This window comes from Vidua macroura, chromosome 1, assembly GCF_024509145.1.
Source record: "Vidua macroura isolate BioBank_ID:100142 chromosome 1, ASM2450914v1, whole genome shotgun sequence".
Lineage (NCBI taxonomy): Eukaryota > Metazoa > Chordata > Aves > Passeriformes > Viduidae > Vidua > Vidua macroura.
Genome location: NC_071571.1, coordinates 46,431,670 through 46,445,916, shown reverse-complemented (window position 1 = coordinate 46,445,916; position 14,247 = coordinate 46,431,670). Strand labels below are relative to the sequence as shown.

Here is a 14,247-nt window from a genome sequence, read left to right as displayed (position 1 = left end):
GTTGAGACATATGATTACCACTTCTCAGGTGCAAATGGTATGTTTGAGGCACAAGCATGAGGGAAGGGGGGATGAGAAAAGGTGGGGAAAATGGCTCTGGTTTAGATGTGGTTTGTCAAGATTACTACTGGCTTTTATCAGCTATTTCTTGACACAACTCACTTTGTTCTAAACTATGCTGGGGAAAAAAAAGATAATAAAATACCTTTTCTCCCCACAAAAAGCATACAAAAACTCAAACCATTCATTCGCTTCAAAAAAAAGTCTAAAAGCCATTGCAATGGCAAGGCCAGCATTAGCTGAGGTACACCTATCTATTGCCTTGCAGTTCCTCACTTCTACCCTGTCCCTTTCAGCTGGCATTTTTGGTATGTTCATTTTGAAACTCCATACACCACTGGCCAATGGATACATTATTCTTGGATCCCTGCTTGCTTCTGGCGAGGTGTTCAGGGTCCATGGAGATGATGACAAATGAGCATGAAATGACATGGCTCTCCACACCACTGCTGGCACCACCACCTGTCATCGTCGTCACTGCTGAGCTCATCTCACCTTCAAAAAACTCAGCACTCAGAATTTTAACTTGGGCTAAGTTAATTCTGTGGTCTTTTTACATTCTCGCCCTATAATTATGCACAGGTTCTCATTTCACCTATTTCCGATGGACTGCAGCATTTTTATGTCTTTTCCACGTGTATGTTGAAGCACGTATTTCTTGAAAGCAAATGCCATAATATCAGTTGTGAGCCTACTTCTCTTTTGAGTGTTAGATACCTTCCAGCCAAAAAGCTGTACCAACACAAACTCTGCTGAATTTGATCATTTACCGTACTTGTACCAGAGCTGAACTTAAATATTCCATGCCTGTTTTAAATGATAATAGTTAAATAAAAGAAATCTATTCAAAAATTCCCTTAATAGTCTGTTAATAGCATTTTCCCCCTAACATTTCAAAATCCTCAATATACAAAATGTCCCAAACTTACCAAAATGTTCTAGGCTTTCATATTTATGAAGCCTTGTTTGGTTCTACTAACAGAAATTTACTTATGCCTCCACTATCTTCAGCCCAAAACTTACACATATAACAGAAAAAGATCTGAAATTGTCATACACAACATGTTTGGGCTTCTCAAACTGCACAAAATTTGCAAAGTGCTCCTGTGGATTTAAAAAAAAAAAAATCATTTTTCCAGGGATGTGGGAGGATAATTTTAGAAGGTAATTTTTGCATTAGGTAGTGTAGCTATAATCATTTGCAGTCTTAAAGCATTTAATAACTGGCATCAATTTCTCAAAGTGAATCAATATAACTCCATTATGGATACCATCAAGATTATGTATTTTTACCTATAATCATCATTACCAATTCAGACTAGTTCCCTAAAACACAAATTTTTTCACTTATCTTCATAACCCACAGGTTCACTACTTTGATTTTCAGAAGCCAATAAGACTTAAGACATTTTTACTGTTGACCATTAAGCATGACATAATGTCACAATCATAGGTTCTCTAATGTTTTTTGTACTGTCAGGGGGCACACCATTATCTGAAATAATAGTTTCCCTTCTTTTGACATTACTGCCCATCACATCTAGCATTTCCTTTCAGTGTTTACCTTCATCTGATACCCAACTTGCTGCAGCTGAGAGCATTTCCCATCCTTTCATCAGAAAAGTCTTTAGCTATAAACACAGTTGCAATGGGATGTTCAGCCATGGCACGATCAGAAAAACAATTTTCCAGTGCAACTTCTGTGTATCTGTTTTACCCATCAGCTCTAAGTACTTTCTCCAGTGTCTGTGTTTAATGGCATATAAGGTGAAAGCATTTGAAAGCAGGTACTTTCAGTTGCCTTCAGCCTTCTTTGCTCTTTTCCAGTATCTCAAATCCTATGGAAAACAAGGTAGGATGTTATATTTCCAGAGACAGTACATCTCTGAGGAGATGCAGAGCCACAAGGCATTCAGAGTGGAAGTGGGCAGAACACCAGAGCACTCTGGCTCTAACAGCATTTTGCAGGCAGCAATAGCAAGTCGTAAAGCATACTTCCCCAAACCTCTGGATCATGAAGACACCTTTAATTTGTCTTTTGCCCATCCACACCTCAGAAGAAGCTCAGGAGAGCAGACACACCAAAAACCTGGCATCTGTGCAGCCTGCCTGTTGCCAGAGAGACATGAAAGAAAATTAGTATGTTCAGATTGTGACTGTGTAATCCACATTCACTTGCAAAGGGGAAGTGCATGAAGTAAAAAGCAATGTCTTTGTAGTCAAACCATTAGACCAGGAGTTAGGAGACCTAGCTTTCATCAGTCCTACAAGAAATTCCTTGTGGATAAACCACATTCTGTTCTTTGATGTTTTTCTCTAAAAGGACAAAAACAAAATCGCCATTTGTTGCTGTCAGCTGTAATAATGACAAGTTCTTTGGAGATCAAATTCACTCATGTTTATGCCATTGCTAAAGTGTGGTAATTGTAAAAGTTCACATTGAAACTATTGTCTTAGAAATATTAAAAATGACCATTTTTATGGCATTATTAAGACCATTAAGTAGAGACATATAAATTATGAATTTGGGAACTCAAGACTTTTCCCATAGAGGCTTATTCAGCTGGTAGCTTTTGCATGCAGAGCATTACAATGTTTATGTACGCACACACACCCCCTTACACACCCTTAGTCTTACTTGTTTCCTTATATTAAAGGCCAGCATCAGAGCTGTTCCATGCACTCCAACACATTTCATTTTGACAAGCAGGGACATCCAAAGCAGAGCTATCTCACTGTGGGTACAGTGCTTTTTTATTAGAAAGCATTAGCTATAGTTCAGAAGTGAATGGCTTATTACACACCATATATGAAACCTCCAGCACATGACCCTCTATGTGAACTTCTGTATCACCTCAGCTTCTCTTTCCACATATTAGAGCAAGTGCTCAAGAATGAGCAAATCTGGTTTGGTAGCTAAACTTAGCTATCTCTAGGAGATCCCCACTAACACCCCTCTTGCATTCAAGATTCAGGGGTTTGTGTTAACAGTAAAATTCTAAAACAAGGGACAGAAGCTTCCACCAAAGAGGTGTCCACAGACAGCAGTCTGTGCTCTATCTGCTTTGTTTCTTTTCATGTTCCTACCATGAAGATCAGTCCACCCTGTCTCTGCTAATCAATGAGAAAAGACAACTTTTGGTTTCAGTCTTCCTGCCAAGACTTTCCAGTGGTGTAAAAAGAATTGATTTTGTAATTGCTCTTTGCAGTCTTCATTTCATTATTGCAATTTGCTCATAATCCATGAGCTTCTAATGTTTACCAGACGTGCTCCTGGAGTACTAGCTGTTGCTTTACCCTCCAAAATTATTTAGCCTGTTAAGAGAAAGGCAGAGACCATTTTGCTTATGCTGCCTCTCATTCCCTCTTACTAGGATGCATCCACATGCTCCATAGGACAGTCTGCAAAGTTCTGTCTAATACTTGATGATACAGTTCCTGCATTTCTGTTCTGTGTCCTCTAATCTGTGAGATGGGCAGAGTCCTGGAAGAGCGTTAGTAGAATTATAGAATGGTTTGGATTAGAGGGACCCCAAAGATCACCTAGTTCCAAACCCCTGACCATGGACAGGGATGCCACCCATTAGATCAGGTTGTTCAGGACCCCCATCCCTGGCCTTGGACATTGCCAGGGATGGGGCATCCAGAGTTATTTAGATATTCCTCTTCATCACAGAGCTGTTCAGATTTCCATGACTTGTGTTGTTATTTATGGAAGCCTGTGGTCATGGAACTGCATCACCACTAAGGAAGACATGTTATAATCCAATCTGCAATTTCAGTGGCTCTTTATTGGTGGTTTTAATATAGGTGCCCTCTGTTGAATTTTCTGTCATCTCCTAAACAGCAATTACTTCCTTTCTGTAACAGCTGATCGAGCTCTCTTTTTAATTGCTCACTTCTTACAGTAAGAACATCCATCAGGTTTGCCCTTGAAGAGTATGATCACTCTTCCAGAAAAAGTTCCTCACTGAATTGTTATTAAACAATCAATTTTTCCAGTTGAATGTAAGGCAATCTGGTTTTCTATTCCCTCCTGGTCACAAATCACCCCATTTTTTCTTTTGTTTCCTCTTTCCCTAGACCTCTTAAAATTGATCTTTTCCCTTGTGGCAGGCCTAAACAAAGATTTCAGCAACAGGCAGTCCAATAAGTCAATGCTTTGGATGTCGCACAGCATTAAAGCTAGTATCTCAAGACTGGTTTCCACCTCCTCTACCAAGCCTCCCAGCTTCCAACTCAAGAAACAGAGATTGAATTTATCCTTTGGCAGAAATAAAACCAAGTGTAGCCAGGGCAGGTAACTGCAGTAACTCACTAGGCATCTGTGCACTTAATAAAACATAGTGTTCTCCTGGCACAGAAGGGAGCCAAATGCCCTCAGCTGCCATTTCACTAAAGTAAGCCCTGCAAACCACAGGGATTTAGAGTTCTTACATCCAATGCTTTTTGCAGTTCTTCATGCTCGCACACTAAAAGGGTGCTCATTGATTTAATAAAGCCAAGGTCTAGAGAGATCTATAAATACAAGTGTTTTACCCTCATGCATTATTGCCCTGATGCCCAAGACTGAACTTCTGCTCTTTCACAGATAAATTGCTTCCTCGCTGGTTAACACCAGCTTCCATTAGCAAAAGTGGTGGCAGACATATTTGGGAAGGTGATCCATGATAAAACACAGCTTCGTCACTCTTTTTGTTTTCCCTTTGATTTCTTTACTTGCCACATCCCATGCTCCTCTTTTTCCCATCTGACTCTGCTCAGAAGAAATCAATAAGGTATTCTTTATCAATATTACCTAAAAAGTTATCAATGATCTCACCTAAAATCTACTGAACTCAGTGCAGTGACAGATATCAGTCTCAAGAGGTTCAAGATGATCTTTATCCTACAGTTGCCAAATTTGCCTTCTAAAAGGCAGTCTGAAACAATTCTTTACATCTTTTATAGACTTACAATAATAATAATAGCAATTATATTAGGGGGAGAGGGTGTGTTGATATTTCAGTCCTAAAGTAGAACACGTTCTGTATATTCAGCTACTCTGTAAATTCCAAAATGTAAAACATAGGGCTTTCTAGCCTATACTTTTCTTTGCATTCAATGGCAAATTAAGGTTTATATCTTTTATTGTAAAATATCATAGGAAGTTTTATTTAGAATGACTGTTTTACAATAACTCCTAGGCCTTGGCTTGTCCAATTGAACTGCTCCCAAAAATGCTTAACTCTGAAACAGAATGACAAGGAAGCAGAATGTTTCTTCCCAAAATGTATATCAGATAGCAGCACCATTAACTGCTGAACTCCCAGCACAGCAGGCAAAGCACTCTGACAAAAGCATCACTTGTCCTTTCACTGTCATGTTATTACAGCATAAACAGTCAACGTTGCTGCCTTCACCTTGCACCCTTGTGGAGTTCCTCACCCACTGGGATTGTGACAGGGACCAGGTGGGAGCTCAAAACAGCAGCGTTTCCAAACTTTACCTTTCCTTCTTTTTGCTGAGCTCAAGCAAAGACTTCTGGGTGCACCCTCAACTCTGTGAAAGTTCTCCCCACAAATTCACATGGTAAACATCACAACATCCTGAAATAAAGTCATGTACAACTTTGTGCCCAGGTTTTAAAGTCAAAGAAATGATTGCCAGGTCATGTATTGGGTTACTTTCAATTAGCTCAGCTCTGAGATAACCTTGTGTTACATAAAGGCAACAGAGTCACCCAAGATTTGATTATCTGAAACATTCCCCTCTCTGTGCAGTTACATTTAGTACATGTCAGGATGTTCTTACTAGCTGAAATACACACTTACCAGGCAAACACACATTATACAAGGGTTGTCTGTGATAAAAGGTATCTGCAAAATTTCCCCTTCATTTTCACATTTTGCAACCGATCCTGAAATAGAAATAAAAATTTTAAAATACTAGCATATTTCATTTCACCCTGACAGTTTTGGAAACTATCCTCGTCACACTCACATTTAACCCTTTCTCCATTCCTAGCCCTCGATTTTAAACCCTGCTGTAATTTGCCCAATTTAATCAGGCAAGGGCATTCAGCATTTCTGCAAGATTCTAAACAGAACAGGGAAATGAGTGGCCTTTTATTTCCACACAAACCTAGACTTTCTTTGTGCCCCAGTTATAGCAAAGGACGCTTTTTCTTCTCTCAGATGACGTGTGGAGAATAACGAGTACCCCATGCAAAGCAGGATATGTCTATAAGGGCAGATCCAGAGCTCACTGAAATCAGCAGAAAGCTGTCCATTGCACTCTGAGGACTTGGACAGCACAAGCCCTAAACCAAGCATCCTTTTAATGCACGGCAACCACTTGGCAAATGAGTCAAAATTAGCAGGCTGACTGTCAAGCAAAATCAAATTAGGAAACCCTTTACGGCCCTAATGCTGATTAGTCGGTATTCTGTCATGCTGGAATCACTCCTCAAAGTCTAATGGCTCCTCGCTTGCGCTAGAATTTGATTCTGCGTTTCCCTCCATGCCCCAGATCTCAGGAAGATAAAACCCTCGAGGGGAAACAGGGAGAATGGGGAGGAGGAAGAAAAGGAAGAAGAAAACCTTTTTGGGGTGGCAGAGAGGCACGGCTACTGTGCTCACCTGCCCCGAACCACGCGGGTACACCTCGGGCCGCCCTTCCCGCGCAATGCCACCCGGCGCAGGTGGGCCCCGCGCAGCCCGCGCCCCGCCGTACCTGTGAGCAGGGAGGAGGCCGGCGCCCCGGGCAGGCACAGGACGCCCAGCAGGACGGCGGCGGAGGCCGGGTTGAGGCGCGGGGCCGCCGGCCAGCCCCCGCCGAGCCGCGGCATCGTCCCGGGGGTGCCGCTGCCCACCCGCCGGCTGCGGGGCAGCGTCCGGGACGCGCCGTCGTGTGGCGGAGCCCGCCCACCCCCGGCACGCCCGCCCTAGCACCGACCCCCGACGCCGGGCAGCGGCGGGGGGGTGGGGAGCAGGACGGGAGACCGCGGCCCGCCGGGGAGTCCCACCCCACGGCGGCACCGGGGGAGGGGACTGTGGGTGCGGGGAAAGCAGCTGTCAGCGCCTTCCCCTCGGCCCCGCACCCCCTCTTTCCATCACCCCCCTCCCTTGCCCGCATCCCTTCTTATACCTTCCTCTCCCCATAGTCCCTCCTCCGGCACCCCCCGGCCCCCATGCCTCCCTCCCCCCCGGCGCACACACGCACAGACAGGCTGCCAGCCCCAGACCCCGTTTCCCTGCCGGGAGATGCCCGGCCACTCCCTCCCTGGCCCCGCCGAGCACCTCCCGGCCCGGCAGCGGCGTCGGGGGGCTGCGCCCGCGGCCGCTCTGCGGGAGGGGCGGGGGAAAGAGAGAGGATCGAGGAGAAGAGGAGGAAAGAAGAAGAGGAGGAAAAGGTAGAAGAGGAGTAGCAGGGGAAGAAATGCGGATCTTCGGGACAGGGCCGGGGTACCTGGGCAGAGCGCGGCGTCTCCGGCCACCTCCGGCGGGCTCGGACCCGGCTTGTGCCAGCGCCCTTCGTGCTGCGGGCGGTTTTGCCAGCCGCCAGCGAGCGGCGAGAGGGAAGGAGGGAAAGAAGGAAGGAAGAAAGGACGGAAGGGAGGGAGGGAGCGAGGGGTCGGAGGCTGTTCGCCGGGATCTCCGCGAAGGGGCTCCGCTCCCCGGCTGCCCGCCCGGCCGGGGCCGCTGATTTCCCCTCGCCTCCCTCTCCCGCCGCAGCCGCAGCCGGCCGCGCACCGAAGGGGCTCCCTCCGGCCCTCCCCGCCCGGCTCCGGGGATATCTCTCCCTCTCGGAGCGCCCGGAGCACGGCACGGTGTGGGCTCGGCCGAGGGGCCGGGGAGCAGCTCCCGGGGCCGCGCTGTCCTTCCCCGAGCCCGGCCCGCCGAGCGGGTTCCTCGGCCCGTCGCTCCTTTTGCAGCTCCTCCTTAACACTTGCCATTTGTGGGTCCACGCTTTGCTATCCCAGGTGTAAACACGGGCAGTGTTAGCGATAGACATCACCGACATGGGATGACACTCGTGGCGTGTGGCAGGAGACACTTCTGTGACAGATCTTCCCGAGCCTGTTTTACAAATCGATTTTTTTCAAACTGTGAGGTTTCATTTGGGGAAATGAGCACTGTCTGAAATTAACTGGTCTGACAACAAGCTGAAAAATGCTTTCATATTTCTACACGTTCTTATTTTATTTCTTTGGGGGCTGCATGTGAGCTGTGATTTCCAAAATGCTTACAAATAGTGGAAAATCAGGTGCATGGCAGGTTGGTGTATACAGGACTGCTTCAAATACATTTTACTTCCCAGTAAGATGTAAGACAATTTGATTGGCAAGTTCATTTTGAGAGTAAAACCCAAAAGCCAAGACCTCTGAATGTACACCTCACTTTCAACACAACTTGTCGCCTACCTTTAGGGTAGAAAGTAAAAGTCCTAAAACAGCTGAAATTGCACCTATGGGAGGGACTACAGAAAACTGATACCGATCACCTTCTGGACATCACTATCAAAATCCCTCTCCCTGAGGAAGGGAAACCTACTTTTTTCTTCCAACCTCAATCTGTACAGGCTGAAGCTGCATAGGAACATAGAATAATTTAGATGCCATTATAAGGGTTTTATATTCCATAAAAATACAAGTGAGGTCAAAACTTTCTCCATGCTGTGCAGAATACATTATAAACTCAGTATGTAAGTACAATACATGTAACCTGGAATTTTTTTTCCCCCCCGGGAAATATAATTTTTACATTTCCATGCATTTTAAATAAAGATAAGCCTTTAGAGGTACATATTATTACGCACTACTCCAGAATGGATTTTCACACATCCAGATGTTTTTTTCCATTGGAAAGATGTACTGAATCTTCTGGTAAACTGGCATTTTCTTACTTCTTTATCTGTAATCAGTGGTTACATTTCCCTTTTCTAATTACAGTGCAGCCACAGCCTTTCTAAAGCAACAGCCATAGGAAAAATAAATCTACCCTGATAATTTCTTAAGTGACAACTACCACAGGAGAGTACTTATATTATCAAATGCTTCGAATCTTCTCTTTATGCTGGTCTAAAATTCATTAAATATTAACATCACCCTATGTGAGAAACACACAAATCACAATGAGGGCATCAAATAACAATCCAAGCATCCAAGTAACAGCAGGGAACATGCTAAAATAGTCTAGAAAATGCAAAGAGGAGAGTTCTTTACAAAATTAAGACAGGAGGTGACAACAACTGAGCATCACACTGAATCCCTGCCATAATTCATTCACTTAAGACAAATATTTCATGAAATCATACTAAAGCAGAGCAGTCACAAAGCAATATGTACGGATTTGTGACATGATTTTCCTTTTTCCATGGAAAGAAACCATTGTCATCATCACTGAAGCACCTTCAACACCCTGATTAGGCCTGAAACGTACCTCTGAACATGTGCAGCATGAAAACATTGTCCATGGGGTGAGCTCACTCCATCTGTGCATCTTCTGTCGCAGCAGTAGTGCTGAGGCAAGGAATTTGCCCATCTTCCTTGCTTGAAGCACCTCCTGAAAAGGGACTTTAGGTCTCCCTGTACCATGCCTACTCCACACTTCACTGCCTATTGCTGTCCAGTGGAAGAGCCTGCTGAGGACTGGTGCTGCCTCTGAGTCTCTCTGGTTCCCTATCTCCTCTGTCATCGGGGAAGAGGAGAGACGAGAGAGACACTCATCCTTAGCAGCAGCTTTTGTTGCTTCCTTGATATTGATAATGATGACATATCACAGGGGAAGATCACTCATTTAAATCTCTCATGAAGTAAAACCCAGCCTAGGAGGGAAATACGCCATCTTAATCCTCCCCCACCTTAGTTTCACCCACTCAGTGCTACAGGTTTGTCTTGGCTTTTTATCTCTCCCTTACCCACTCTCCCAAGCCTGCCTTATCAGGGATCAGCATCCTTTTTCATTGTAATGTTGTGTTAAGTTTCAAGGTGGGTTGGTTATTTTTTTTCGTTTTGTATGCCTGTTTAAAGAGGTACTTATTTTCCCAAGCAACATTCAAAGCTGTGGTCGTTTTAGCAAAATCAGAGGGTCACACTGAAAAATGGTGTCCTGCTCTCAGATACGTACAGAGATTTTGTGCTATGCCAGCAGTTAAAACAGAAGTCATGTCATCAAACCACTTACCTCTTTTGTATAAGCATTACATGGTATCAGTTGTTATTGAAAGGATATGTTCATTAGTTCTATTTAGTGGTCAGCCTTGGCTCTTCCAGCTGATGGAGCACTAGCTGTTCACAATTACCACTTTGTGTATAGCTCAGCTCCTTCTCCAGGGATGCTTTCCCAGTGGTCAGCCATAAAAGAATGTCATGGTCACCCAGCACCCACCCTAAAAGAAAAACAAAGCTTTAAGGTTAACAACAGCAACAGTGAAGAAGACAGTGATCACATTCACATTTCTCTTCATGATTTTTACTGGCAAGTCAAAATTGCTAGGAGGCCCATTCTTCATGGGCTAGGGAATTCTTCTATAAGAAGTGGCAGAAGGCAACCATGAGTCATTAAAATTAGCATGTATGTTCTTTTTTTTTTTTTTTTTTCGGAAGTTGCTTTTCTAGGTCTCAGGCATATGTTGTCCTAGGGTTTCCCTATCATGCAAGAAAGAGTGCAATAAACATGCTGCATGTACATCAACACTGCAGGTGTCCCTGCTTTTATTACTTTTATGTTGTTATATATTATTCTAATACAGTTTCTTTGTGTTTATGAGACTCTCAGCATAAAGAAGAAAATATGACCCAGATATACGCTGTCTTGAAGGCTCTGTAAATTGGCACAGCTTGCTGCTTCCAGTTCTGGCTTGCTAAACAACGATGCATTTACAAGGTAGTGAATGTGGTTTGCATATCTGATCAAGCTTACACATTTCTATTGTTATTAACTTCTTGCAAAAGATAAGGAACTCTTGATCCAGTAACTTACACCATCAAAACAAAGGTCAGGGCAAACACATTTGCTCTAGTTGGAGGCATGGGTCTGATAAGCTTCAGCCCTAAAAATTCTTGCAGAAAGACCTGTAATTTGGGAAGGTGTTTTACTATCATGGTGCATAGGCACACAGCAATTGAGGAGCTCAGTAGTAACTCATAGGATTGTGATGAAGACATGGCACTTTCCTGCAGGAGAGCAGCTGGGATTGTGCAGTTCATTCTTCAGTACTGAGTGGGCTGCAGCCTTTGAAATGTTTTTGTATGTTCATTCATTTCAGTGCTTAATCCTGTTTTAAAAGTTAAGAGTATCTACCAGTGTGGACAAACAGTATTTCTTGCACAGCCACTTCTCCTCTAGGAGATGATGTTAATAAACCTTGAGAGTGGCCTGATTATGTCAAAGAGGTGCCACTGACAAAACTCCCCTTCTGCAAAATATTCAGGAAACTTAAATGGATGCAAGCAAGGTTTGGAGACCACACCAACAGGTTTTAAAAATGTAACAAGATTAAAAATCACATATGGTCAAAGTCTTTAAATAAAAGGAAAGTACAAGAAGTATCTAAAATTTACAGTGAGACTTACTTGCATAAATGTTTATAAATTTTATCAAACAACTCATAATTTTGACAGTCTTCCACAAACCCCTGGAACATGCAAAGCCTTTAATTTATTTGTGGCAAGATAAAGATAATGAGCAGCATTTTAAAAGTTTATTAACATAGAAAGTCCTGGCACAGTCATACTTACATACTTCTATTGTTTAAATTATATTTTCTAAGAACTCAAAAAAAATTACAAATGGGAGCTTCTGATTGCAAAAGCATTCAAAATTATCCTCATAATCTGTATTCATAGAAAAGCAAATGAACCAAACAGCATAAACTAAACTGCATGCAAATGCCAGCCATACCTTGAACTGAAAAATGCTTGCGTGCAGCAGAAAATATGGCTCCAATATGGGGACAATAGACTGCTCTAGTAATCCATATCAAATATGCTAAAACAATGACAAAAGAAGTAAATTACAGCAGAAATGCTGAGGCCATCCTAATGATGGGATTCCCAGCAAAAGCTGTTCCAGAGGCCACAGGCCAAGCAAACAGAGTAAAGCAGTGTATGCTAGTATTCCTTTCTGTTATTTCACTGCTGTAAATAGCTTGCCTTACAGAGATAATAAAAATTATTTTGTATGAGTTATGTGGGTTTTTGTTACATTTACCCTTGAACATCTGCTGTGTCTGATAAAGGGTAAGAGCTAATGAAATCACAGGAAGAGTGGCATACATGAAGTACTACTTTATTTTCAATTTGTGAGACAAACCAAACCCTGCATTTTGCCTGCCTATTCTACTACCTCATGAGTGCAACAAAAAAGGAGTGCTCAAGAAACAGGCTATAAAATGGAAGATAGATAGATAGATAGATAGATAGATTGCAGATGAGGATGGATCTTCAGTCTGTACTAGAGAGGTTCTTTATCCCACCTCTGCAAAGGACAAAATATGCTTATTGTGACAGTAGACTGTTCCTTCCAGCCAGGATCCAGTTGATAAGCAGCTGCCTCTACCCAGCACAGAAAGGGCAAAGGCTTGCATTTTTGCTAAAAGACAAGTCTGCATGGCACGCACGCTGTAAGATCATCACTTCACATACTAAGCGTGTTCCCCATGAGTCCATTCTTCTTGCTGCTGGTCTCCTTCACAGCAGAATTTCTCCCAGGACTGTTTTTCCTTTTGAACGACAACCAAACGCTTAAAAACTCATAGGTGATGTTTGAGGAACGAAATACATCGAGTCGGAGCCTCCTCTCCTTCCCATGGGTGCCCTCATTCACACCCAAGCGAGCGAGAGGAGGCTCGGAGAGTTTCAAGCCGCACGCAGGGACAGCGCGGCGGGCCGGGCGCTGTGCGGCGCCGCTGCCGGCAGGTGGCGAAGTTGAGAGAGCTCGCGCGGGACGAGCCGGCGCCGCTTCCACGATTATCCCGAGCCACGGATCCGTTTGGAGCGAGAGAATCCGTGAGCCACCACGTCTTGATCCCACACGAGCGAAGTGCTCTCTTGGTTTGTTCTCGGAATGTGGCTTTTCTTTTAACTCTTCTGGCTTTGTCTGTACAGGACATTCGCTTTTGCTATTCCTGCAACACACCTTATTATATCTGGAAACAAAAGTTTTACAAAGAGCCCCTATTTATTGTTATTTTCCAAATACAAAGCCTATTCAATTTACAGATTACCTTTTATCTTCAGTATATTGGCTATGCAGCATTACAGCTGGTACAAGTAAGAAATCCTCCTTAACCTTTCTTCTTGGCTTTTGATTTAAGTGAAGCACACTCAATTAAACATTAATACCCAATCAGTCCTGCTGACTGACTGCACCACACATACAGAAAGCAAGGATCCGACAATCATAAGCAGCCTTGTAAAACCCCATCAGTCAGGATATGTTCAAATAATACACCTGAGAAAACTGGGGTAATCCTGCACTGATCTGCTGAAATTTCTGCAAGTTATGCAGTTTCATAATGAGTAACATAACCATTATTAAAGAAGCAATACTGCAAGAGTTAATAATTATACTGAGCTGCCCACCACTCTTATTGGCTTAATTAAAGTTTGGATGTTCTGCATATGCTTAAACCAAGTAGATGCATGCACACACACACACAAAAAGGCAGAAATAAGAAAGTATACTAGCAACAAAGCAGAAATTCATTAAAAATACATCGCATTTTGCTACTGATTTACCCAGGTCAGATTAATCTCAGACCTTCACCAAAAAGAAAACACAGAGCCACTCGGGCAAGAGAAAAAAATGTACTTCCAGAAGGCAGTGTAATTCATCTACCTGTCTCTCAACTATCTAAGGCTCTTTCAAGAGATGAGAGCAACATTAAATGTGCCAGAGGTGGGCTTTTGGTGTCATTACACAAATCTGCAGGGAGTTTTTGCCAAATCCCAGAGTTTTCTGATGGTAGCATACCTCCAAATACATCATTTAGAAGCATGAGGTGAACAGAGACAGGGAATAGTATTTACTTTGGGAAAGTATCAGTCACATGTCTTGTATATATTAGCAAGTTAAACCCAGGAGAGGCAGCTGAATTACTTGTGACCAAAGAAAACAATTAATCAACAGTTTTAAGGCTTCACAGAATTTTAAATGTGTATTTACATGTGGTGTACACTATTTATTTTAGGTATCTTTAAAC

The 14,247-nt window shown here is 43.3% G+C and overlaps 2 protein-coding genes across 2 annotated transcripts in view; both read right to left on the bottom strand.

Annotated features, from left to right (window-relative positions):
- The window catches only part of BMPER (BMP binding endothelial regulator), a 149,565-nt gene extending 142,476 nt beyond the window's left edge, over positions 1–7,089 (bottom strand). Inside the window, exons 1-2 of the mRNA XM_053993639.1 lie at positions 6,775–7,089; positions 5,874–5,959 (exon numbers count right to left, since the gene is read on the bottom strand). Of these exons, the coding sequence (XP_053849614.1) occupies positions 5,874–5,959; positions 6,775–6,889 (201 nt within the window). The 5' untranslated portion in view covers positions 6,890–7,089. The remainder of the gene's footprint in view (positions 1–5,873; positions 5,960–6,774) is intronic.
- Positions 7,090–9,988: 2,899 nt separating this feature from the next.
- Positions 9,989–14,247, bottom strand: part of BBS9 (Bardet-Biedl syndrome 9) — a 299,597-nt gene continuing 295,338 nt past the window's right edge. The window contains exon 24 of the mRNA XM_053990445.1: positions 9,989–10,431. Coding sequence (XP_053846420.1) covers positions 10,286–10,431 — 146 coding nt within the window. The 3' untranslated portion in view covers positions 9,989–10,285. The remainder of the gene's footprint in view (positions 10,432–14,247) is intronic.